The sequence below is a fragment of the Gossypium hirsutum genome, chromosome D11, assembly GCF_007990345.1.
Source record: "Gossypium hirsutum isolate 1008001.06 chromosome D11, Gossypium_hirsutum_v2.1, whole genome shotgun sequence".
In the NCBI taxonomy this organism is placed as follows: Eukaryota; Viridiplantae; Streptophyta; class Magnoliopsida; order Malvales; family Malvaceae; genus Gossypium; species Gossypium hirsutum.
Genome location: NC_053447.1, coordinates 7,167,746 through 7,189,729, shown reverse-complemented (window position 1 = coordinate 7,189,729; position 21,984 = coordinate 7,167,746). Strand labels below are relative to the sequence as shown.

Genomic DNA, 21,984 nt, shown 5'->3' with positions numbered 1-21,984 from the left:
CCACGTTTCCTCTTTATTACAAATATTGACTGTCCCATGAAAACCTGCCATCCTCCATTCAGGACTTTCCCCATCTTCTTTAATGATTACATCAATATGATTCTTTGAATAATTTCAAAGTTGAACCATGGTGCCTTCTTTCCAAGCTAAACATAGACCCCCTTACGTTCCTTCAGCTGAAAACACAATACCATTTTGAAACCCACATCTTTTATGCAACTTTTCCATTCGAGATCTATTTAACTTCATCTCCATTAATAAGACAATTTAGGAACAATATTTCTTCAACATATGTTTAAGCTTTCTAATATCCCGCGGGTTCTCCAGTCTGCGGACATTCTAGCTTAAGAGTTTCATTGCTTTCGGTCGGCTTGCCTATTGGCAGTCGCCGGTCTTTTTTTGTACTTGAGTGATTCGCTCATTAATAGACCTTAACGAATCTGCAGAAACAGAAACACTAGCGAATCTACAAAAACAGAAACGCTAAAATCCATATTTTCAAACCTGGGCTTTTTCTTCCCATCCCCACTTTCTATCAAACTATCTTCCATATCCTTCTCCATATCGGCCAGATCCATCCCATTAAAGGGTCCCGCCTTAACATTATTAGCTTGATTTTTGAATCTTTCCAAATTAAATCCCAATATTGATTTCCCCAACTCTCTACTCATCACATCACTTGAATTCCACCCCATATCACACTTTCCCCAATTTGCATTTCTTCCTTACAGAACCAAACATTATTCACTGTTGTAGCTCTTCTTGTTGACGGCCTCAAAGACAAGCCCCAACCCATATCCATTTCTTTCATACCTTAAGTCTGACTAAATAAAAATTATCTCCATGACCTAATATCACATAGAAAGCAAAAAAAAGGTTAATGTTTCTTACCGAAATTGAGCAAAGTTTTAGATCACTATAAATTCATTAGAGTATTATAGTGGCAAGATCGTCCTAAAATTAACTGTAAAAGGTCTGTTCCAATTCTTCAACAAAGTCGCGCCAAAAATCTACAGGAGAATTAGAAGCCACAATGACAAAACGCCGAATCTCTAATTCTGAATCAGAAGAAAGTGGAAGTGTAAGCGAAGAAGAAGAAGATGATGATAATGAAGTAATCCTCAAGCAAGAACAACAAGGTATATCCGAATACGAGAAGCAGAGACTAGCGAGAATTGCAGAGAACAGAGCCAGAATGGAGGCTTTGGGTCTGCCCAAAATTGCCTCTTCTTTGATGGGTTTGTCGCCAAATACAAGTCGGACTTCGAGCAAGATTAAAGGGAAACGCAAGGTCATTGATGACGATGAAGATTACAGGCCCAATGATAACGAGGACGACCACGACGAAGACGATGATGATAAACTTGATGGTGATGATGAGGAGGAGTTTCCGGGTAGTAAAACGCCTCAAACTCAGTCTCGTAAAAAGAAGGTGGGTACTCGGCTACAATTTAGCCCTTTTTTTGGTAAAATAGCTCACAGAAACGAATCGTTTAAGGAGCCCTAAATAAGATGATAAATTTGATTACTTTATAGTGTAGCTCTTCCCTCGAGCCATCTAGTTATAGTTTAGCTTATACTTGAATTGATTCTCTCTTTTCCAGATGAAAAATAAAGGCTCAAGATCTAAGAAGAAAGCTTCTGTTCAAAAACATTTGAGTAGTTCAGATTTCATTGACGATGGTGATGATGAATTAATGAAGGTCAGTTTCGGTGACAGTACGGAGCAAATGCTGTTTCCATTTCTAGGTTTTTGACTTGTTTGAGTTTGGCAACGCGGAACTTCGTCTAGTATAAGTATCTGGTTTTACTGCGAGACTAAACTTTTGTGATACATTTTCAGGCAATTGCTCTGTCCCTTAAAGATTCTGGAGAAGTTTTAGGTGCTGTACCTACATTTGTGCAAGATGCTACTTTCACTGAAAGCAAGGGGAATGCTCGATCGAAGAGGAAAAAATCGGTTTGTTCTGTTTCATAATTAATGTCTGGATTTAAAGGATTGACACTATTTGCTTCCCCTAACTCAGTTTGCGTTCACTCGGTTTCTTTTCATATGTGGATCACAGTTCACCAGCCGCATGCAGATGACTGAGGATGAAATGGTCGTGCACTTCTTTCACTTTGATGGTAATTTTTTACGCTACTTTCATTTTGCTCTCTATCTCCTTGTCATGGATGTGCATCAACAAAGTAAGCTTATTACTATAGAAAGCTTTGAAACTAGGAACTATGCGGGTTTTGCATTAGCATTGCTGTTGCGAAAGAATCTCCTAGCGGAGGGTTGCCTCTCATTTGAGATGCTATAAGATGTTGCGTGCGTTGTTGTTGCATCACAAGGATCTGTTCTATCACAAGAACAGCTATTATTTAACATATAATGGCACCTGAGAAGAAATTAATGCCGAATGCTATGGTAACAGCAGTTAGCTAAGTAATAGTAGGACTTTTGGTCCATTGCTTACATTGCATGTTTTGGTTCGGTCAAATTAGAACCAGAAACCCAATGTTGAACACATCCGATCTATATAATGCTATGCCCGTTATTGGTATTATCTCACCATTCTTGAATATGTTTTTTTGGTCACTGATCAAAAGCATTGTTGGCTATCAGAAGCTGGAAAAGGAAGCATTTCTATGAGAGATTTACGAAGAGTAGCTATTGCACATGATTTTATCTGGACAGATAAGGAGTTGGCTGAGATGATCCAATGCTTTGATACCGATGGCGATGGGAAGGTCAGTACATTCTTTTAGTTAGTAATCTTCTTTTTCCCATTGTATGAAAGTATTTACACGATGGATATGAGTAAATATTCAATGAGTCCTGTAAGCAGTGAATTATAGGTATTATGTGAATAAAATTAGAAACCAAACCTAGTGTTTGGTTTGGAAAGATCGATTTGATTTGAAATTTTTAATTTGGATTTGATTTATAAGGTAAATGGGAAGAATGAAATCCATATATTATGAGTAGATTCAATATGATATATATATTTAAAAAGTATAAAAACATGGATTTACGAAATATTTAGAATTATGGATAGATTAAATGGGATTCATAAGCATGTGATGGATAATGCATGACTTCAAAATGTATACGAGTTTAAGAATTTACTTACCTTTCTCACTGGTGGCATTGCAGCTAAATCTTGATGATTTCCGGAAAATTGTCAGCAGGTGTAACATGTTACGAACATCTGACAATTCTTAAATAGGATTCAAGCTTAGTCTGTTATAAGATGTACCTTTTGTGAACGGATTAGAATCTTGTAATCAAGACTCGGTGCTCCTTCCTTTAATTCTACAAGTTAAATGCTTCCAACTACAAATGTACAAATTTCAGCTATATATAATTTGATGAAAAGTTGGATACACTTTTTTATGAGCCCGTCAATGCAAAAGAACTATCATTAATAGATTTCGCAAAGAAATGAATGTCAAGCACATGCATTTGATTATTCCCAAAATTCATGGATTAAATGCCGTTCCGAGATTGTTCACAGCAATAATGAAATCCATTCCAATGGTTGTCACTTGAAAGTTGTACTGTCAATGCACGGTAATACAATGAACCATAGTTGCTTCTTACCCGTCACACATTGGCTTTGTTTTTTGTGCATTCATGAAGACCAGTAAGTAATATATTTAACAAGAGCTACATACAACCCATCAATATACATTTGTTTATCCACTTTTCTTCATTTCATTTTTCTAGCAGTCGCGAGATGTGTCAAAGGAGGAAAGGATAAACTTGGCGGTCATGTTGTTTTCAAGATGTACCCCAAAATGATGCCAACCAAGCCAACCAAGGCAACAAGAATTACATACATGAATGGAATACCACCATTACCTCTTTTGGCTTCACGTCTCAAGAAGTCCTGCAAATTAAATTTCAATGTAAGGCTGCATAAAACTACAAATGTCAACCAGTGGGGACCATATTGATGCTAGAATTATACAGGGATAACAAACTACTATCAGCATCCTCTCTCTATTATTATTCTTTAAAATCTCATTTCCTTCTAAACTATCCATGAACCTCTATAGAAGCTCATTTTCATTCTACGTTTCAACCTAAAGAGAAAGATAAGTTATTGACAACTGGAAAGTGATTGCAGATGATTGATAATGCACCGGTATATAGATAGCATATTAGCAACTTGGAACTTTTGTTATGAGTTGGAACCCTGAATATTTAATTCCAAAATACACTCAATAAACTCGTAGAAAATATGGAGTAACTTTACCAGTTCTTGCTGCAGCCTCTTATTTTGCTGAATGGCAGAGTTTTTCTCCTCAGTCAGCTTGAACATGAGAGACTTTGCCTGCAATTAGAAGTATTGCCACAATCTTTTAAGGCTTTCCTTTTCCCTTTTTTGGTAATTGCAAGTTTCGCTAGAAGGAGCTTTCCCTCTGGCATTCAACCTTTCAAGACTTTTCATTCTTCAAGAGGATAGTTCTTTTAACATATCTCAGTTAGACTACTATCACATTAAATCATATATGTAAAAGAGTTATTTATTCATTAACCTGAAGAAAAATATAGCATTTATTATCTGACAAGGTATAATGCCACATTTAAAGCAGATCCATGTTAGATCCTTCTTTATTTCTGACATCAAGATGATCTGAAAAACCAACAGCAGAAGTTGAATTTCAAAATGTGACCCCAGCACTAGTGTTCAGCTTAAACGACCAAACCAAGATTTTAAAGGAGGTTGTCAGCATCCCTAGGCGTGTACTAGTGTATCCCAGCATTGGAATCAAGTAAACGATGCCATGGTACTCTGAGAATTTTTTAAGTTTTGGTTGATGATGGATTGAAATTTCCACCAAAAGATGCATCATATCGATATCATCAATGTATTCTTCAACTTGTAATATGTGACAAATTAATCAAGAATTTTCCTAAATTAACCAATTATGGAACTGAAGTCAACCATATGCAAATATAAAGAACTACTATAATGTATGGATTAACTCCATTGGTTTAGATATAACCTAAAAACATGGCTTACAGAAGCCCATAAAATTTCAATGCCAGAGCTAAAAGTACGAATAACAGAACGAGAGAGAGAAGTTACATCATCTGAGTTGTCTTGATGTTTATGCTGCTCAAGACGAGTTCTTGACACCTGCAGGCATAATTGTATAGCCAATACACAACTCATTAGTATATCAGTGCAACACACTGATCAAAACTAAAACCCTATTCAATGTCAAACACAAGAGACACGGAAAACTCACAGATTCTGCAGCATTCAAGCTACCATTGTCCGAGACAGAAGCCCTAGGTGACAAGCCTTCCTCAGATCCTTCCCGAACAGGGGAAGGCGGCCTAGGAGCGGCAACATAAATAACCCTCAACTTGCACTCCTCAACATGATGTTCGGATTCTTTGTTAAACTAACATATTCAAAAGCAAACAGTTAGGAAACAAAAACCCACCTTTTTTCAAATCAGATCTAACAGACTACAATACTTACCATCTCTGAAGTTATATCCTTTGCTGTAGCTCCAGGACTAGCAACCACACTCTGAAGTAAAAATTTATCCTTGCATTGCATATCAGGAGGTGCTTCCTTTTGAGCTTGCATTATAACTGACTCCATAAATAAAAACAATAAGTAACTACTGAAAAAAGTAATTATAAAGTCGCAAATAAAGCTATGGTTGCCATGAAATTCAACTAAACATTAAAAAAGAAACATGATTAACTAAAATAAGGATAGCTAAGTCCAAATTTTGTGCCAGAGAGGGACAAGGAGAGAGACCAATAACGTTGCACGTTGACCTAGGTAATACAACTCCAGTGTTAGGCCTTACACAGTACTTCTTCGGATTTGTCGTTTTCACCTGCAAAACACACACACGCACATCCTAAGTAAAAAAAATTCTTTCTTTTCTTTTCCAGAAATGTTTGAGGAAAAAGTAGTAACTGAAACACGAGATTTCAGAAGTACCTTAAAAGCCACATAATTGTCGGTCTTGTTGGATAAGTTTAGAGAACATGAGATCTGCTTTCGCAATTCAACTAATTCAGTAACAAGAAATGTTAATGATTAGAAAACAGTTGAAAATGAAACTTATATCCATGAAGAAATGGATCTGGAAAGCTACGCTAAACTGTAAATTCTTTAAACAGGAAAGAGTTTGGGAGATGCTTACAGGGAAATTGGAGCTCTTGAGGCTCGATGCTGAGAAGTTCACCGGTACTCATCGTGATTGGATCAGTGACAGGAGACCACCAGAGATATAATTGAGGGAGGCTTCTATGAAGTTTTTAAAAGGGCCCAAGATTCTGGTTTCCGGCGAAAGCAGAATTATGACAATGATGACCGGTCTTCGAGCGAGAGAGAGAGAGAGAGAGAGCTGAAAAGCAAGCGCGTGCGATAATGATGTTCGTCTTACTCTTTTGACTGCGGTTGTTTCCCGTTCCCTATTTTACAGTATCATGCGGTTCCTTTTAGGGCTATAATTGTCTATTCGTCTCCCCATAATGATTTGGACTTTCCAATAAAAAGCATTCACAATAGAGGTGTCCATGTGAGGTGTCCATGGGCCGGGCGGTCCGGCTCGACCCGACTGCCTGTTCGAAATATGGAAGAGTTCGGGTAAAAATATAGGCTCGAAATATGGGTTTGGACAAAAAAATGAGGCGCGTTTCGGGCACTACTTTTTTGGCCCGAGCCCAGTACGACCCGGCCTGAATATAATAAATAAATATTTTTTAATTTTAAAATAATTTTAAAATATTTTTTATTTTTTAAATAAATTTTTGGTGTTTATTAAAAAAATAGGCCTGGCCGGGCCGGGCTCGGGCTTAAGAATTTTTTTCGGGCCGGGCCTGGACAAAAATTCAGGCCTATATTTCAGGCCAGGCCGGTCTCGGGCCTAGGATACAGGCTGAAATTTTTTTCTGAACCCGACCCGAACTCGGCCTGGCCCGGCCCATGGACACATCTAATTCACAACAAGAGAAACCAAATTATTTTTCCCCTTAAATGCTAAAAAATTCATTTGAAAAATAATAAGAAACCAATTAAGTTTTTTTTTTAAATTAGTAATCCATCGAAGGTTAGTTTGGACAGTAAAGAGTAATCGATTGAAAATGTAATTATTAGGATAGTAATTACATTATCTTATAATTATAAAGATTTGTACTTAATTATTTTAGTACATATTTGTTGAGTTATTCCCTCCTTGATATTTAACATTTGCTCGTTATCATTATCTATTGATCTTTGACCGAGTTATTCTAAATTTGAATATTTATCAGTAAGATAATTAATATCTCCTTCTTTCGTTTGCTTTTCGAAGTATGGATATCTTAATTTCACCTATAATTAAAGTTAAAAAATATGTAACATACTAATACGATCAGACCCAATTAGCCCGGGCCCACATGCAGAACCCAAACCAAAAAAACCAAATAAACAGTCTAGTTTTTTTTACAGGCCCAATAATATTAAACCTAAAAAACAATTAGCCCAAACCCCAATAGCCCATTAACTAAAATCTAGCAGCAACCCTAGCACCATGCGCCCAAGCCGCCTCAGCCTCCATGCTTCCAGCAGGATTCCAGGCGCCGCACGTCTCGGGGCCAACCCCCTCTCCACGCACGCCATACTCCACGACACCTGCAAAAACAGACTCAAGGAGTCCGATTGAGATAAAACAGCAAAAAATAATTAGCAGATATTTTATTTGTTTTTTTTCTTTTCGATTTTTCGGGCTATAAAAGCCTTTGGAAATCTGTAAAGTAAGGGAGGATACGGAGAATACACAAGAAAATAGGAAAAGAGCATTGAGAATACAGATTTTTGTTCAAGGTGAAATCGGGTTTTTTTTTTCGGCGATCGGGTTGTGACGCGAGGCGAAGAATGGTGCAGGGATGCCAGGGACTAAACCCTAGCAGAGCACTTGAGAGCTTTGTTTTTTTTGTTTTTTTTTCCTCATTCGGTTGAAAATGATTTTGAAAGAAAGAATTTTGTTTTAAATAACGCAATAAAACGGCGCCATTTTGATGGCCAGACCCGCGCGGTGACCCGACCTGGAGGGGAGGATCCGCGTGTTCTGAAGTCAGATGGGAAATTTGCGCGTTCGGTCCTCCCTCATTCGCGCCATGTTTTATTAAGCCAATTGAATTTCTTTTAATTTGTCCCAAAGGTTTCTGCTTTTATTCATTTCAGCCCATATTGCTACGCAACGTTTTGGGGGAATGGATTAATTTCCATTTGGGTCCTCCTGTTGTTGTGCGCACTTTAATTAGGTCCATTCGCATGTTTTCTAAATCTAAATTCAGCCCTTAAAATTCTTTTATTTTCGATTTGATCCTACATTTGACATTTTAGTTTTTTTTATGTTAATATCATTATTGCACTCTTACTATTATATTATTTACTATTTTTGTCATCACTATTATGTTCATTATTTTCATACATTTACACGCATCTTTTACATATATACTTTTTATAATTGCATACGCATTGTTTTTTTATTATATAATATGTGTGCGCGTATTTTTAATATGTGTATACATATCTAAGCCTTCATAAATGCATGCATATTTATACTTTTATGTACCTATAATTATATATACTCATACATTTTTATTTTGTAAATATATACCTATCCGTATACTTTTATATCTGTTCTTATTGTTTTTTACCGATAATATTTTTACATTTATATATATACATTCATACATATTTTAATTCTTATACATACATATTTTTGTACATACACGTTCTCTGTATATATACTTTTATATTTTTTTTCTTTTCTCAAATTTTTTCCCTACTTCTGTAAATATGTATATTTGTATATTTCTATCTTATTTTATGCATATTTTTTACTTTATTTTACAAATGTGTATCTTTATATATATATATATGCACACACATGTTAAAATCCACATGTTTCTCATACTTTACAATCCAAAATACACATTCGTATATGTTTTAAATTAAAGTTTGCTTCATATTATACATTAATTTTTAACACACCTTTTTTGGTTTTAACCATACATCAAAGTATTTTCTTGATTCAAAGTTTTATTGAATAAAGACATTATTCGAAGTTTGGGATTTTCAAAGGAAATTGAGCCCTAACGTATTGGGTTCTGATTTTCTTTATCCATCTTAAATAACCGAGAATGTTCTTTGTTCAAAATGCATGAGTATAAAAATCATTTTGGGAATTTAACTTGTCGTGCCCTAACGTATTGGGTGTGGCGTGTTACCTTCTCAAAACGAATATTTTCGCATAAAATAAAAGCGATATTCAAAGTTCGGGAATTTTGAAAAATTGTACCCTAACGTATTGGGACTCGATTTCTTTACATGTCTTGAGCAATTGATTATCCTTTTCCGATTTCCTCATTTGGGTTTTTTTTCTTTTTAAAAAACTTCTTTTTTAGCCCACGACACTGAGACATTAAATAATCGACTTGGTACCAATTTTGGGCGTTGCGAGGGTGCTAACCCTTCCTCGTGCGTAACTGACTCCCGAACTCGTTTTCTTAAAACTCGTAGACCAAAATAATTTTTAAGGTGGGCCGATCACACCTTAATAAAGGATCGGTGGCGACTCCAGTTTTATTTTTAAAGTCGACAACTAAATTTTTGTTTTCAAATATGGTTTCGACAGCTTGGCGACTCCACTGGGGACTTTGAGAGTCGAGCCATAAACTAATTATATTTGTCTTTGTGTCGAAAATCAAAAGTTTTAAAAAAATTTCATGAGTTCCCTTCGCATTCATTGATTTTTCATCTTGGTATGTTGGTAACTTTGCATTTGCATTTTGCATTTTACCTTTTAAGTGGGAGCGAGAAACTAGTCCTTCGTGAGGTTTTCACCTCCGTGCAGGGTAGTGGACCGCTTCCGGGATACATCCGTACCTATGTCTTCGTAAGATTTTCATCTCCGTGCAGCCATAGGGAAATGTATCCCCCTGAACTGATCTCGATCCATATGAGCCTATAATAGGTGAGGATTGAAGAATCTGCTGGTTTGGGTACCCTTACTCTAGAAACTAAACCTCATATAGTGAGCTTTAGGAACTTGCCCTAGGTAGAACTATTCCAAAACCCTAGTGGATTCCTGATAAGTGTTTTTGCTATTTCATGTTTATATTGGATTATATCTTTTTTTTGTGGTACTGACTTGGGTTTGTTTTGTTTTGATTGCATGACATCATGATTGCATAGCATTTCATCCTAAAAGGGCGTTAGTTCATATTCGGTTACTAGATAGAAATCTTATCATGGAAAAAGGGTTTCTTGATAAAGTGGAAGATAATGCGGCTGTCCAAACTTGGTCAGAGACAACACAGCAAGAGAAAGGTGATAGTTTGGCCAAAGGATACGTGTCAGAGTTGTGGGACTTCACTCACATCAGTGTGACTCAGAATAGCCTACAGTATTTGAAAGAAATGTGGGATCAGTGGGATGATGAGATCAAACAGCTCTTTTATTCTAGCTATGGATATCTACCTTTTTTGCTCGACGTAAAGGTGGATAAGCATCTATTTCGTGCCTTAGCCCAATTTTGGAACCCTACTTATAGTTTTTTCACCTTTGGAAGTGTTGATTTAATGCCTACAGTGGAAGAATATACTGCCTTACTTCGTTGTTCGAAGATCCAAGTAGACAAAGCCTACTCGAGAGCTGCTAATGTTCCAACCTTTTTGAAGAAGTTGATGAATATTACGTGGATGAGTGAGCAATGGGTCACTACACGAATCAAACAAAAAGGGAGATAGTAAATTCATTCATTGGAAGAACCTGAAGGATTTAATTCTAGCACACCTGGATACGAGGAAGAGGGTTGATGTCTTTGCCTTGGGTATTTACGGTTTAGTTATCTTTCCCAAAGCCTTGGGACATGTTGATGAAGTAGTCACTGATCTTTTCGATCGACTTGATAAAGAAATCACATCGGTTCCAGCAATTTTAGCAGAAACTTTCAGGTCACTGAATGAATGCCGAAGAGTAGGTGAAGGAAGATTCATTGGATGTGCGCAACTTCTCTTGGCATGGTTTCACAGTCACTTCTAGAAGGTTGATAAATTTTCTTATTAAGTTTTTTCTGAAACTTATTCACCTTTGAAAGAAATAGTGGCGATACCGAGGCAAGATGGTGTTTTAGAAGAAAGATGGATTGCAATTCTTCAGAATCTTCAAGAGGAGGACATCGAGTGGAGAGCTCCTTGGATGCTGCCAGATGAGATCTTATATAGGTGTGGAGATTTCGATTGGGTTCCTCTACTTGGGATTTGGGGAGCTATTGGCTATGCACCGTTACTGGTATTGAGACAGTATAGATCGAGGCAGTTTGTACCTACAACCCAAGGATTAGCTCAAAGTGAATTCTCGTATAAGTGTGATGGTTACAAGAAGAAGATTCAAGAAATGACAAATGCTTGGAAGCAGACTCGACGAATGAAGAGATTGGCAGTAGGTCCATCGACGACTCCTGAATATATCAAGTGGTTAGGTAGGAGGGTCAATGATAATATATATGTTCCAGGTCAATGAGACAATCAATTAGTAGAAAAGCATGTACATGTGGTCCATTCTGAGCTAGAAATTATAAAGTAGGATTTTGAAAGAAGAAACTCAGAGCTCGAAAGGAAGATAGAGCAAATGGAAGAGGAGAAGATGAATTTAAAGTTGGACATAGATGTTCAGAAGCTAGAAACTGAAGGCCTGAGAAAAGAAAAACGCAAAGCCGAGGAAGATTTGAATAGCTTGAAGACGGATTATAAGAGACTACGTATGTCAGTTAGAACTGCTGGGTTGGGAAAAACCTCAGAGCAGTGGCGTCAAGAGGTTGAAGAAGAAAAGGCCAAGGCTGGTAGGTGGGAAAAGAAATTTCAGGAGGCTCAGACGCAAAATAAGTTCCTTGAAAGGAGTTTGTCAGAAAGCCAGAATGAAAAGGATAAATTAAAAGCTAGGGTGGCCGAACTGGAGGAAACTATTCATCAATATCGAAATCGCAATGTTGTGATGGAGTTGCAAGCAAGCTTGAGTAAGATCGAGCAAATGAAGAGAACAGTAGAAGGATTAGAGATGGCATTACAGAACTGTAAAGCCGGGATTGAACATCTGGAAGCAAATGAAGATCATCAAGGTGAACAACTTCACTATCTCCAAGATCAGGTTGCAAGAAGGGATCACATTATGGGAGAAGCTGTGGTTCAGATTTAAGGGGTAGCTGAGCACCTGCAGAATTTGGCAATACAAGCTGATATACTAAGTGTGAAGTACGAATCGAAATCAGATCAGGGGCAGAAGTTGGCATCGTTACTTAGGGAGATTAAAGTTCTAAGTGTTAGGGCAATGCCTTATTTATAGCCAGTTTATGTAAAGAAATTTTTTCTCTAGCAAAGTTTTCTAAGTGGAATTGAATCATAATTAACGCCTTTCTTGCATTCATCTCATGCATCGCATCATATGCATTAAAAACGAATATTTTCGCATAAAATAAAGCGATATTCAAAGTTCGGGAATTTTGAGAAATTGTACCCTAACGTATTGGGACTCGATTTCTTTACATGTCTTGGACAATTGATTATCCTTTTCTGATTTCCTCATTTGGGTTTTTTTCTTTTTTAAAAAAATTTCTTTTTTAGCCCACGACACTAAGACATTAAATAATCGACTTGGTACCGATTTTGGGCGTTGCGAGGGTGCTAACCCTTCCTCTTGCGTAACTGACTCCCGAACTCGTTTTCTTAAAACTCGTAGACCAAAATAATTTTTAAGGTGGGCCGATCACACCTTAATAAAGGATCGGTGGCGACTCCAGTTTTATTTTTAAAGTCGACAACTAAATTTTTGTTTTCAAAGATGGTTTCGACAGATCCAACATTATTTTTTATGCTATACTAAGATGAAGTTATTAATATGAAAAAAATTTAGAACAACAAATGTCTTCTTAATAATATTTAGAAGCTTTGAATGTCACAAATTAAAGAATTCGCAAGTTATGATGCTTGTGTTTGGCATTCTCCCAAATGGCATCTATGATGCAAAAAATATTTTGTATTTGCATAATTAGCATGGATCTGATAATATTTGGGTTCACAATCCATATAATATGTAGGTAAAAATTTATATAAACTTAATTTGGAGAAAAACTTATATTAAACCATATCCTTTATATAATCATAAGTTAAAGTAACAAGTAATATAAAAGTTATAATATATAACTTTTATAAATAATATAATTTTTCATAACTTTATAAAGTTTTTTTATAAATAATTTACAATAAAAAACTATAACATTTTTTATAAATAAATATATTATTTTTATAACATATGACATTGACACATAAATAAGTTATGTCCATACTTTTTAGCCATGAATTTTTATAAATAAATATATTATTGATGATGAGTGAGGTAAACAAGAGAAATTGGAAAGTGTAATTGGGGTACTTCACTTACAGCTAATTCGGTGGGACTATCAATTTCAATAGTTACCCAAACATGCCACCCTTATATAATTATAAGCAATTACACCCTAATCCAATTACTAGATGATTTTCCAAACATTAACTAAGTTTTTTAAATTAGATTTTTAAGTTATTTTACAAAAATAAATTATCAACATTAAACCAAAAATTATAAATGACTGTAGAAGATAAAAAAAATTAATTTTTTGAAAGATTCTTAAAAAAATAAAGTTTTATGTAAGGGAAATTTTTTGGGACACTGTCAATAGAATTTTTAGACTCTACAAGAAAAATCAGAAGGTTGACAAGTGTATTATAAATATAGTAAAATATTAAAAAATACATGATACTTATGAAATAAAAAAAATACATTATTACTTTCCCAGATATTCACCCTTTATGAAACGTAAAGCTAAGAATTTTCTAAAAGAATATGAAAAAAGATGTAAGATTTTTTGTTAAAATCTATAAAAAGAACTTTCAAGAAAAACTAAAAGAATCTTTAAAAACTCAAATAAAAATTCAAAAACTTTTGAAAGATTCTAAAAATTATAAAGGTTTATAAAAAAATCAAGCACGATAAGATTTTTTTTTAATTATTAAAAACTTATGAAAATTTCCACAAATTTCAAAATAAAAATAAAAATGTTTAAAGAATTCTAGAATTATTGAATGTAAGCTTTTAGAAATAAAAAAAAAATCAATCAATAAATTTAATATAAAAGTATTTACATTTACTTAAATCTCTATAAAAAAGTACTCATTCAATTATGGGATAAAGAAAACTAAAATTTTTTATAATGAATATAGCTAATATCTAAAAGTAAAAAGTGTTTTTAGAATACAATTGTAACATTGAATTTATAAATTTTGATTATATTTATTTTTTTTTGACACAATACTTAGATCTACCCATAACCCCCACCCAACCCAAAAACAGAAGAACAATGCACTTCAGCGCACTCGATCTTATGTCCTCCTGCATTAGCAACAATGCTCATACCAATTGAGTTAAGACTCAATCGGCTTAATTGAATTTATTTTAATTTTTTATCAGCGTTTGAAAGATTACTATGTGGATAACTTGATCCATTGTAATTTGATATGTCAAATTAGGCTCTCTAGAACACTTAATGAGTTTGTTCTCAAGCAATTTATAAATCTTTTCTATATATTCTTGTTGATTTTTAGTTTTTAGTATTAATGATCATGTTTATTTAATTTTAGTCTTCTTAGGCCCAATTTGGGAAAATGGTGTCATTGGGAGCCTAATAATGCAATTGAGTTTGTGTAAGAAGACGACAACGACCAAACCTTGAGGAGAACAATATCTAACATGAGTGTCGCAACATTGATATTAGGATGTCGCGACATTGAGTTTCCATCACCTCATATGTGTAAAACTTCAACAAGAAATCAACCTAGAACAAACTACTAAGGGTGTCGTGACACTGAGCTGAAAGTCACGGCACCAAGCTTCCAAGGTCGCGATACCACTACTGATTGTTGAAGTGAAGAAGTTATTATGACTATTGCTGAGGATGTTAATACCCCCAAACTAGTCAATGTTGCGACATTAATACCCCCAAAGCCAAGATGGTATCACTGTTGAGAGTGTCATGACATGTCAAGATGGTATCATTGTTGAGAGTGTTGCGACATTAAGATCCCTCAGAGCCAAGATGGTGCCACAGTTGAAAGTGTCATGACATGGGTGTCTGATGGGGTGAAGAATACTATAGGGTAGTTTTATATTCTACACAAACACAAGTCAACTCTTACACTCTAAAGGCATTTTTGTCAAGTTTTATGATTGAATTTTGGTAGTACAAAAGATGTTTTTATTGTCAAACTTAAGGGAGATACATATTTATCAATTTTTAGCTTAGTATTTATTCTCTTCTCTATTTTTATGTTTTAGTTCTTTACTTTTCTCAGCTTAGTGGTTGTAGCTGATAGTTTTATTAGTTTTTACCACAGCTTTTGATTTCTTTGCACTTAGATACACAAACTTTATTTTATATTTTGATTTCTCTTTAAAGCCTTTAATATATTCCAGCTTTGTTAACTTTTAAAGTGTAAAAATCTCAACTTTAGTTATGTTTTCTTCTTCATTGTTGCCGTTGTCATCTTCTCCAAAGAACTCATCAAGAGTCCCTAAGAGTTTTCTAACCTTGTTTTTTATGCTTTCTTTAATGAATAATTTGAGCATGTATTTGACTAATGTTTGTGTGTTGATTATGGGTAGTAACTAAATCTCATGGTGGTTGGTTGATGGAAATGTTGCATGGTTAATTTTTGGGTGAGAGGCTAAATTGTAAAAACTAGACTAAATAAAATAAACTTCAAAAACTAGCATTGACGCATCTAAGTGAACATTTAGATAGGTGAGACCAAGAGTAGAGCCTATTGAGAATCATTTTGATTGTTCGCTTTAGTTTGATGAAATCGAAAGCTAAACCGGACTAAATCGTCTAATTGGGTAAAATAATGACCAAGAGGTAAAATTAAACTAATTAGGAGTTTAAACCCTTTAGATCCCTAATCTAAGAACTAACCAACATGGAAGTCAGTCGACCACTTTTGTGTAGCTAACTAGCATATTTGCATGCATTTTCATTGTTAATCCCTTTATCACCTGAACTCTCTCGAGTCTGATCTTCAAAATACTCCGTTGTTCCGTTGTAACACAAAAATATTACAAAAAACCTATCACACCTGTAAATAAATCATTTTATTTATGATAGTTTTGTGTTAATTTTCTGCCTCGACGCACGATCATAAGTCATGATTTCATTTAAATTTTTTATTTTTAAATAGTAAAAATATTTTTTAATAAGTAAACACACTTTACTCTTATAGGTTAAATTAGAATACTAATAAAATTTAATTGTATGAAACTGTGATTCCACGTTATCTCTATTCCTTTCCAATAATTTGATTTGTCATTCTCTTATTGAAAAAGAAAGGATAGAAATGACGTGGAATCACAGTTTGATACAATTCTTTCTTGTACTGAAACAATTAATCCAACCAATATTAGTTTACAAACTGAGATTCAAATTCGTTTTTTACTAATAAACAAATTGAACAAAGTACTAAAATGAAGACAGAATTTCTTAACGATTCTGCAGTGGGAATAAAAAGGGCTTTTCTATCGTTTGGATTTTTATCATTTCAAACATTCAAACATGCCTTCTCCTATCATTCAAATAAGTAACATTCCATTAACCTCGTGAAACTATAAACAACATTTCTTACACGTATGTTAACCAACTCCTCAATAAATGTACTATAAACCACATATAGACATTTTATTTGATTTTTATACTTAAGATGCTATTAGTATTAAGCATCGGCAGAAGCAGAAGATAGCTGTCGTTGAGCTCGAGCTGTAAAACCAGCAAACCAAGCAACCCTCATGAGTTGCACACCAAGGATCAGTACCCACCAACAGACCAGGCCCCTGATAGTGTGCATCATCCATGCTGGTGCACTGAGTTCAACCCCGAGTTTCAATCCCCTCATTAGCTGTAGCACGCGGTAAGCCTCGTACACAACTGGGGTCACCAACCAGATTGGTGACTCCCAATGCCATGTCAACATCTCAGTCAGCATTTGTACCAACAGAAGCAGGATGTAGGGACCCAATAGAACTGCATATGGGATGAAAGGCAGCTGAGGTTGGAGGTAGCCCTTTTGGGATCCAAACAGCATCATCAAGGGGATTGCAAGTCCGGTCAAAGTTGCAACCAAATTCCAGAACTGGTAACTCACAGGAGGTTTGCTCTTGGAAGCTTGTCCCAGGTTTTTTGACTTGGCACAGTAATCTGCCATGAGGAGAAAAAGGGTGCAACCCAGATTGAAGATGCAATCAAGTCCAATCAAGGAAAGAAGGCTCACCACATTTGGGCCAATGAATATGGTGGATATTGGCAACCATAGAGTGGGTACCATGCCCGTGCCGAGGAGAACAGAAGGGCCAAGCAGCCACAATGGCCATTTAAGAAACTGAAGCTGTGCAACTGGTTGATTGGTTGTATCTGTACGATCTTCAGCTTTAGTAATTGAAGCCTCATCTCTGCTGTCAGAAGACTCAGAACGCAGAGTTTCAAATAATTCAGATGATTTATCCAAGAACTTATCACCAGCTTTCTCAGTTAGAGCATATGTGACCGGTGAAGGTTCCCACTGAGGAAACTTCGTGCAGCAAACAGGGGACCTTCTGATGTGGATGCGATGGAAAGGGAGCACATAAGGCACCTTTGAAGCTTTTAACAATTGTAGGCTTTTGGAATGACCCTGAGGAATTCTAGTAATGGACATGGCAGAAGGAGATCGAGCCAGAGAAGCCATTCCTTGGTTCATAACTGAAACCTTCAGCAGCTTTGATAAGATGACATGGTTTTCATTTCACTGAAACATACATATGATTGTTAGCAGGAAAAGTTGAGCTCCAACAACTAAAGGTCTATATTCAAAATCAGATATTTCCAGCAAATTTATGCATGAAATGGTTGAATAGAGGGGGAAGAAGCTAATAACGTAAGCTTGGTATTTGACAAATTCAAATGAAGTTGTTATTATCTTTTATCCTAGTTTCGAATCATTGATTAATCTCATTTCCATTTTAAATGTAATTGTCTATCTTTACCTCTATAAAATAGAAGCAACCAAATTAAAAAGTCTAATTAATAATACAAATCACACTAATTAGACAGGAAGCTCAGTCAAAGAGTGGGCATCTACAATGAAGAAGCTCTTGTTTTTTTGCTTCTAAACACTGATTACAAGAATAACAAAGTACAAATTCAAAGCCTAAACCCGGAAGCAACTCTTCCAATAACGAAATTCAATCTTTACTTACCGGAGACCAAGAGTAGTAGATTTTTCGAGCCAAAATCGATCATTTGAATATGTTACATAATTTTTCCTTACAACAAAGAAAAAGCCTATAACATCCGAATCCCAGCAGAAACAAAACACTTCATTTATTCTTTTTAATGAACAATTTTGCATCGGGTCCTCTATAAATTTTATGAATATCAATCTAAAGCTCTTTCAAAGTCTCCATAATGAAAAAAAGAAAACCCAGAATTACATCACAAAGTTAAATTGAAAGTTGAAGATGAAAATTAGTATCATAGATAATGAGTTGAGGAAAAACAGACCCAGAAATTTGAAAATTAGGGTTGATAACTAGCAAGTAGTAAAGCTCATTCTCTAGTATAATTTAATCAGGAAATTACCTCATTTCCAGGGGAGGATGTTGGTATGCTGAAATGGGAGATAAAAATCCGACAATGAGAAGTCTAGTAAACTCGCCTCTAATAAAACACTTCTTCGGTTTGTCTGACTAGTTTCGTTGATATGTAAAGGTGTCAGAATCAGAACCACTGAGGCGGGGCCTTGGTTTGTAGTTACACTTTGTTTCTGTTTCCTATTCGGCTCCTTATTTGATTCACCAGCCTGCCATTTGCTCTTGGACTCTTTTTAAGTCTTTAATCATAGAATTCTTAGATATTTTTGGTATATTATAAATATTTTAGAACAAATATAACAGTACAAAACACAACAAATGAAGAATGAAAATCGAAACTGAAAAGTTGGCATACACATGTTGGACTAAAAACCCACACATCGTAATTATTAAAAGCGAGACTCGAATTCAATTACTCAAAGATTTAATATCTCTACCTTAACCAATAAAATTAAGGCCTCATTGGCCTCTTATTTACTTCTTAGTATTTTTTTTTAAATAAGAAAAGCGAGTAAAAGGTGTTTGGGATGATCTCTTATTTACTTCTTAGTATTTTTTTTTAAATAAGAAAAGCGAGTAAAAGGTGTTTGGGATGATGTTTTAATTTCATAAACAGAGTTTTAAAGAAAACAGTCCTTTGTCTCATAATTTATAGATTTTATTTGTTTTTACTATAGTTTGACTCTTAATTTTTGTTGGCATAGTCACAAGTATTTTCTTTCTTTTTACCATTCGAGAGCAGCTTTGTTCGAACCAAGGTAACATTCAGGAAAATTCTATCAAGATTCAAAACTTACATATATTTTTTTTCAGAATACAATGTATTTTACGATTGCACTAACACTTATTTTATATTAATGCTGAACAGTTTTTAAAATATAAATATAAATCAGCAATTCTAATAAAATAAAATAAAATAAGGATATCAATCTGTTTATACAACCCAAAGAAAAATGTACTTAGTAATCGACTGCATGAAAGATGCAGAATTGTATCCTAAAAAAAAAAGTTTAGAGCAATAATAGTATGAGGTTTACTATGTTCTAAAAACCCATGCTAACTTTAGGATTTCAATAGCAATCATAACAGGATGTTACGATTTTTTGGGGCGTTCACAACCGTAATAAACACAACGATACTGAAACTACACGTAAATTTCATTTAAGTTGTGTGATCAGACAATGGGGATCGGGGAGTTGAGTTGGAAGGAGTGTATGAGATCAGAGTCTGGCAAATCCATAGGAGGCAGAGAAAAATGGCCGTAAGTAGAACTGCCTCTTCTAATTTCTTGCATGCTCAATAGAGCTGCCACTGTGTTCCTGAAAATCCCTTTCCCTGCTACTGTTATAGCTTCTCTCTGTTCCTTTACGATTTCTTCTTCGTCTTCTTGTTCTACAGGGAACACTTCATCAATGATGTTTTCACATTCCTTGACGAGCTTCGATACAAGATCGGTTATGAAAAATGGTTGCTGCAGCACTTTCTGTATAAAGGGCAAACGCAATAACCCACCAGTACGCTTGTCATATTTCTTCAGTATCTTAGCCAAACCTACACAACTCAAATCATTGTCTGGTATATTAATCATAACATATTAAAGAAACATATATATTGAATGAAAGATTGACACAGTACACTGACTACCTGTGTAATTGATATTGCTGTAATTCACTAAGAGGACCATTTCACCGTGGAAATTGACAATATCTTTTCTAATTTTCGCCATTTCGTCTTTATATTCTGCTTCTGAAGGCTTAGTTCCATTGGGACCCCATGTTTCTATAACTCTCTTAATCCTCTGTTGCAATTCCTGAATTTATACATTCCTTCTTCAAACTTCTATATCATTTAACTAATCTTTTCTTTTACAAAGGAAGCAATTGTGGGATTTTCTACAACAGATTGCAGATATTGAGATTCAATTGCTAATATTTCTAAAAAGAATAACGGTATATAGAAATTGATTTTTCTATTGGGGTGCACACTTACATGAAGCTATCTAGTAAATGTAAAGAAACACCCCAAGAGTATGAACAATCTTTATATTAATTTCCTAACTTTATTCTGAGTTGGCCCTGGATGGTTTGATGAGTCATTTGAGTTGACTCAGCCAACAAACAATGCTATACTATATCTAAACCAAAGCACTTGGTATTAAATGATCATCTTTGTTTGTGTTGGTCTATGATATAAAACAGTCGTATTAAGCTTTCCAGTAAATAAACTTACCTTATGGCGGATGATAAAGTCTTCCTCTTCTTCCATGAAAAAAACATTAAACTTGTCGATCTCATTGTTCAACAAATGCACAAATTCAGCTTCTGCATCTGCCTTTCCATACTCCACACATGACTCCGCCGAAGAAATCTGTCGAACAAGCTTTTTCAACTCTTTGTAAGACAGGAACTTGTCCCGCCACGCTGGCAAACTTTCCTCAATTTGCTGCTTTAATCTCTTCCCAAACTTCATACTTGACACCCACCCAAAAATTTAATGGAAGTGAAAACTGGAATTGTAAAAAGAACAATTTTTTTTTAAAAAAAAGAAAGAATACAAGAGAAGGGTAATGAAGGAGAAGGAACGGTAGATGAATTGGGTTTAATAGCAAAAGAGCATAGAATATGAAAGAGCATATGCTTGGCGTGATGAAGTGAAGATTAGAAAAGGTATAAAAGAGTCGTTTGATGTAAGAGAAATCCCAAGCATATTCGGTCACTGTATTGTAGTCATTCATGCCAAACACCCTTAGTCCAAGGGCCAATGGCGATGCTTTATGGTCGATTCGACTTTTACATTATAGTATTAATACAGGTAAATACATATGGGGAAGATGGGTAAAGGAAAAACTAAAGATACAAGCTGGTGAGGTTTTGCACCAATCAGAGTGGAATACATGAGATGGGTCCTAGGTTCCCACTTTGTCTTCATCGGGGCTGTCACAGATAATGAATGGGTTGTCAAGGAAATAGAAATAGGGGGATGATTCTGGGAATGATTCCTTAGAATCTCCTATGGAAAAGGAATTTTTTACCAAACCTACTACACGTAACCCAGTGTTTGGTTTTACCATAAATATGCATTAAAAATATGTTCAAAACGTAACATCTCTCTAAACGAATAAGAATGTGCGAGCTTCCTTTTTCTTTTCTTTTTTCCCTCCTAATCTTCTTGAAAATATCTTCTTTTTTTAACCAAATCCCAAAAGTGGGTTTGAGTTGGGCAAGGCCTCGGCTAGTTTCCCTAGACATCAACTGAGAATCTG

The 21,984-nt window shown here is 35.1% G+C and overlaps 4 protein-coding genes across 7 annotated transcripts; 1 reads left to right on the top strand and 3 right to left on the bottom strand.

The window, feature by feature from the left end:
• Positions 1-556: 556 nt before the first annotated feature.
• LOC107911598 (uncharacterized protein DDB_G0283697) lies at positions 557-3,370 on the top strand. Of its 2 annotated transcripts, none has more exons than XR_001687935.2 (6): positions 557-1,432; positions 1,605-1,703; positions 1,844-1,960; positions 2,067-2,127; positions 2,596-2,736; positions 3,143-3,370. XR_001687935.2 is itself a non-coding variant. In XM_016839458.2 (6 exons), exons 1-6 carry the CDS (start codon positions 1,034-1,036, stop codon positions 3,209-3,211), a joined length of 870 nt encoding a protein of 289 aa, XP_016694947.1. In that variant the 5' UTR covers positions 576-1,033; the 3' UTR covers positions 3,212-3,370. The 2 variants fall into 2 exon arrangements, 1 of the variants encoding a protein (XP_016694947.1); XM_016839458.2 differs by having other exon boundaries at positions 576-1,432; positions 2,612-2,736.
• Positions 3,371-3,431: 61 nt separating this feature from the next.
• Positions 3,432-6,497, bottom strand: LOC107911599 (vesicle-associated protein 1-2). Of its 2 annotated transcripts, none has more exons than XR_001687936.2 (8): positions 6,169-6,433; positions 5,964-6,034; positions 5,775-5,856; positions 5,487-5,602; positions 5,248-5,406; positions 5,085-5,135; positions 4,248-4,628; positions 3,432-3,878 (listed from the first exon to the last, which is right to left on the bottom strand). XR_001687936.2 is itself a non-coding variant. In XM_016839459.2 (8 exons), exons 1-8 carry the CDS (start codon positions 6,218-6,220, stop codon positions 3,759-3,761), a joined length of 729 nt encoding a protein of 242 aa, XP_016694948.1. In that variant the 5' UTR covers positions 6,221-6,497; the 3' UTR covers positions 3,432-3,758. The 2 variants fall into 2 exon arrangements, 1 of the variants encoding a protein (XP_016694948.1); XM_016839459.2 differs by having other exon boundaries at positions 4,248-4,325; positions 6,169-6,497.
• A 10,169-nt stretch (positions 6,498-16,666) lies between these two features.
• On the bottom strand, positions 16,667-19,056 carry LOC107911600 (uncharacterized). Its single transcript, XM_016839460.2, has 2 exons — positions 18,712-19,056; positions 16,667-17,878 (listed from the first exon to the last, which is right to left on the bottom strand). The coding sequence occupies exon 2, from the start codon at positions 17,828-17,830 to the stop codon at positions 16,811-16,813; it is 1,020 nt and encodes a 339-aa protein (XP_016694949.1). The 5' UTR covers positions 17,831-17,878; positions 18,712-19,056; the 3' UTR covers positions 16,667-16,810.
• Positions 19,057-19,634: 578 nt separating this feature from the next.
• LOC107911603 (SPX domain-containing protein 3) lies at positions 19,635-21,492 on the bottom strand. 2 transcript variants are annotated; one of them, XM_016839465.2, is made up of 3 exons: positions 20,952-21,492; positions 20,367-20,532; positions 19,635-20,273 (listed from the first exon to the last, which is right to left on the bottom strand). In XM_016839465.2, exons 1-3 carry the CDS (start codon positions 21,189-21,191, stop codon positions 19,897-19,899), a joined length of 783 nt encoding a protein of 260 aa, XP_016694954.1. In that variant the 5' UTR covers positions 21,192-21,492; the 3' UTR covers positions 19,635-19,896. The 2 variants fall into 2 exon arrangements, with proteins under 2 accessions (XP_016694954.1, XP_016694953.1); XM_016839464.2 differs by having other exon boundaries at positions 20,364-20,532; positions 20,952-21,476.
• Positions 21,493-21,984: the final 492 nt, after the last annotated feature.

Excerpts from the sequence above, each read along its gene's own strand:
- LOC107911600 (XM_016839460.2), bottom strand. The coding sequence starts at position 17,830 with ATGAACCAAGGAATGGCTTCTCTGGCTCGATCTCCTTCTGCCATGTCC.
- LOC107911599 (XM_016839459.2), bottom strand. The coding sequence starts at position 6,220 with ATGAGTACCGGTGAACTTCTCAGCATCGAGCCTCAAGAGCTCCAATTT. Across the intron at positions 6,035-6,168 it reads TCAAGAGCTCCAATTTCCCT|TTGAATTGCGAAAGCAGATC; the intron begins GTAAGCATCTCC and ends TTACTGAATTAG. Across the intron at positions 5,407-5,486 it reads AGGATATAACTTCAGAGATG|TTTAACAAAGAATCCGAACA; the intron begins GTAAGTATTGTA and ends TGAATATGTTAG.
- LOC107911603 (XM_016839464.2), bottom strand. The coding sequence starts at position 21,191 with ATGAAGTTTGGGAAGAGATTAAAGCAGCAAATTGAGGAAAGTTTGCCA. Across the intron at positions 20,533-20,951 it reads ACTTTATCATCCGCCATAAG|GAATTGCAACAGAGGATTAA; the intron begins GTAAGTTTATTT and ends GTATAAATTCAG. Across the intron at positions 20,274-20,363 it reads CAATATCAATTACACAGGTA|GTTTGGCTAAGATACTGAAG; the intron begins GTCAGTGTACTG and ends TGAGTTGTGTAG.
- LOC107911598 (XM_016839458.2), top strand. The coding sequence starts at position 1,034 with ATGACAAAACGCCGAATCTCTAATTCTGAATCAGAAGAAAGTGGAAGT. Across the intron at positions 1,704-1,843 it reads GTGATGATGAATTAATGAAG|GCAATTGCTCTGTCCCTTAA; the intron begins GTCAGTTTCGGT and ends ATACATTTTCAG. Across the intron at positions 2,737-3,142 it reads ATACCGATGGCGATGGGAAG|CTAAATCTTGATGATTTCCG; the intron begins GTCAGTACATTC and ends GTGGCATTGCAG.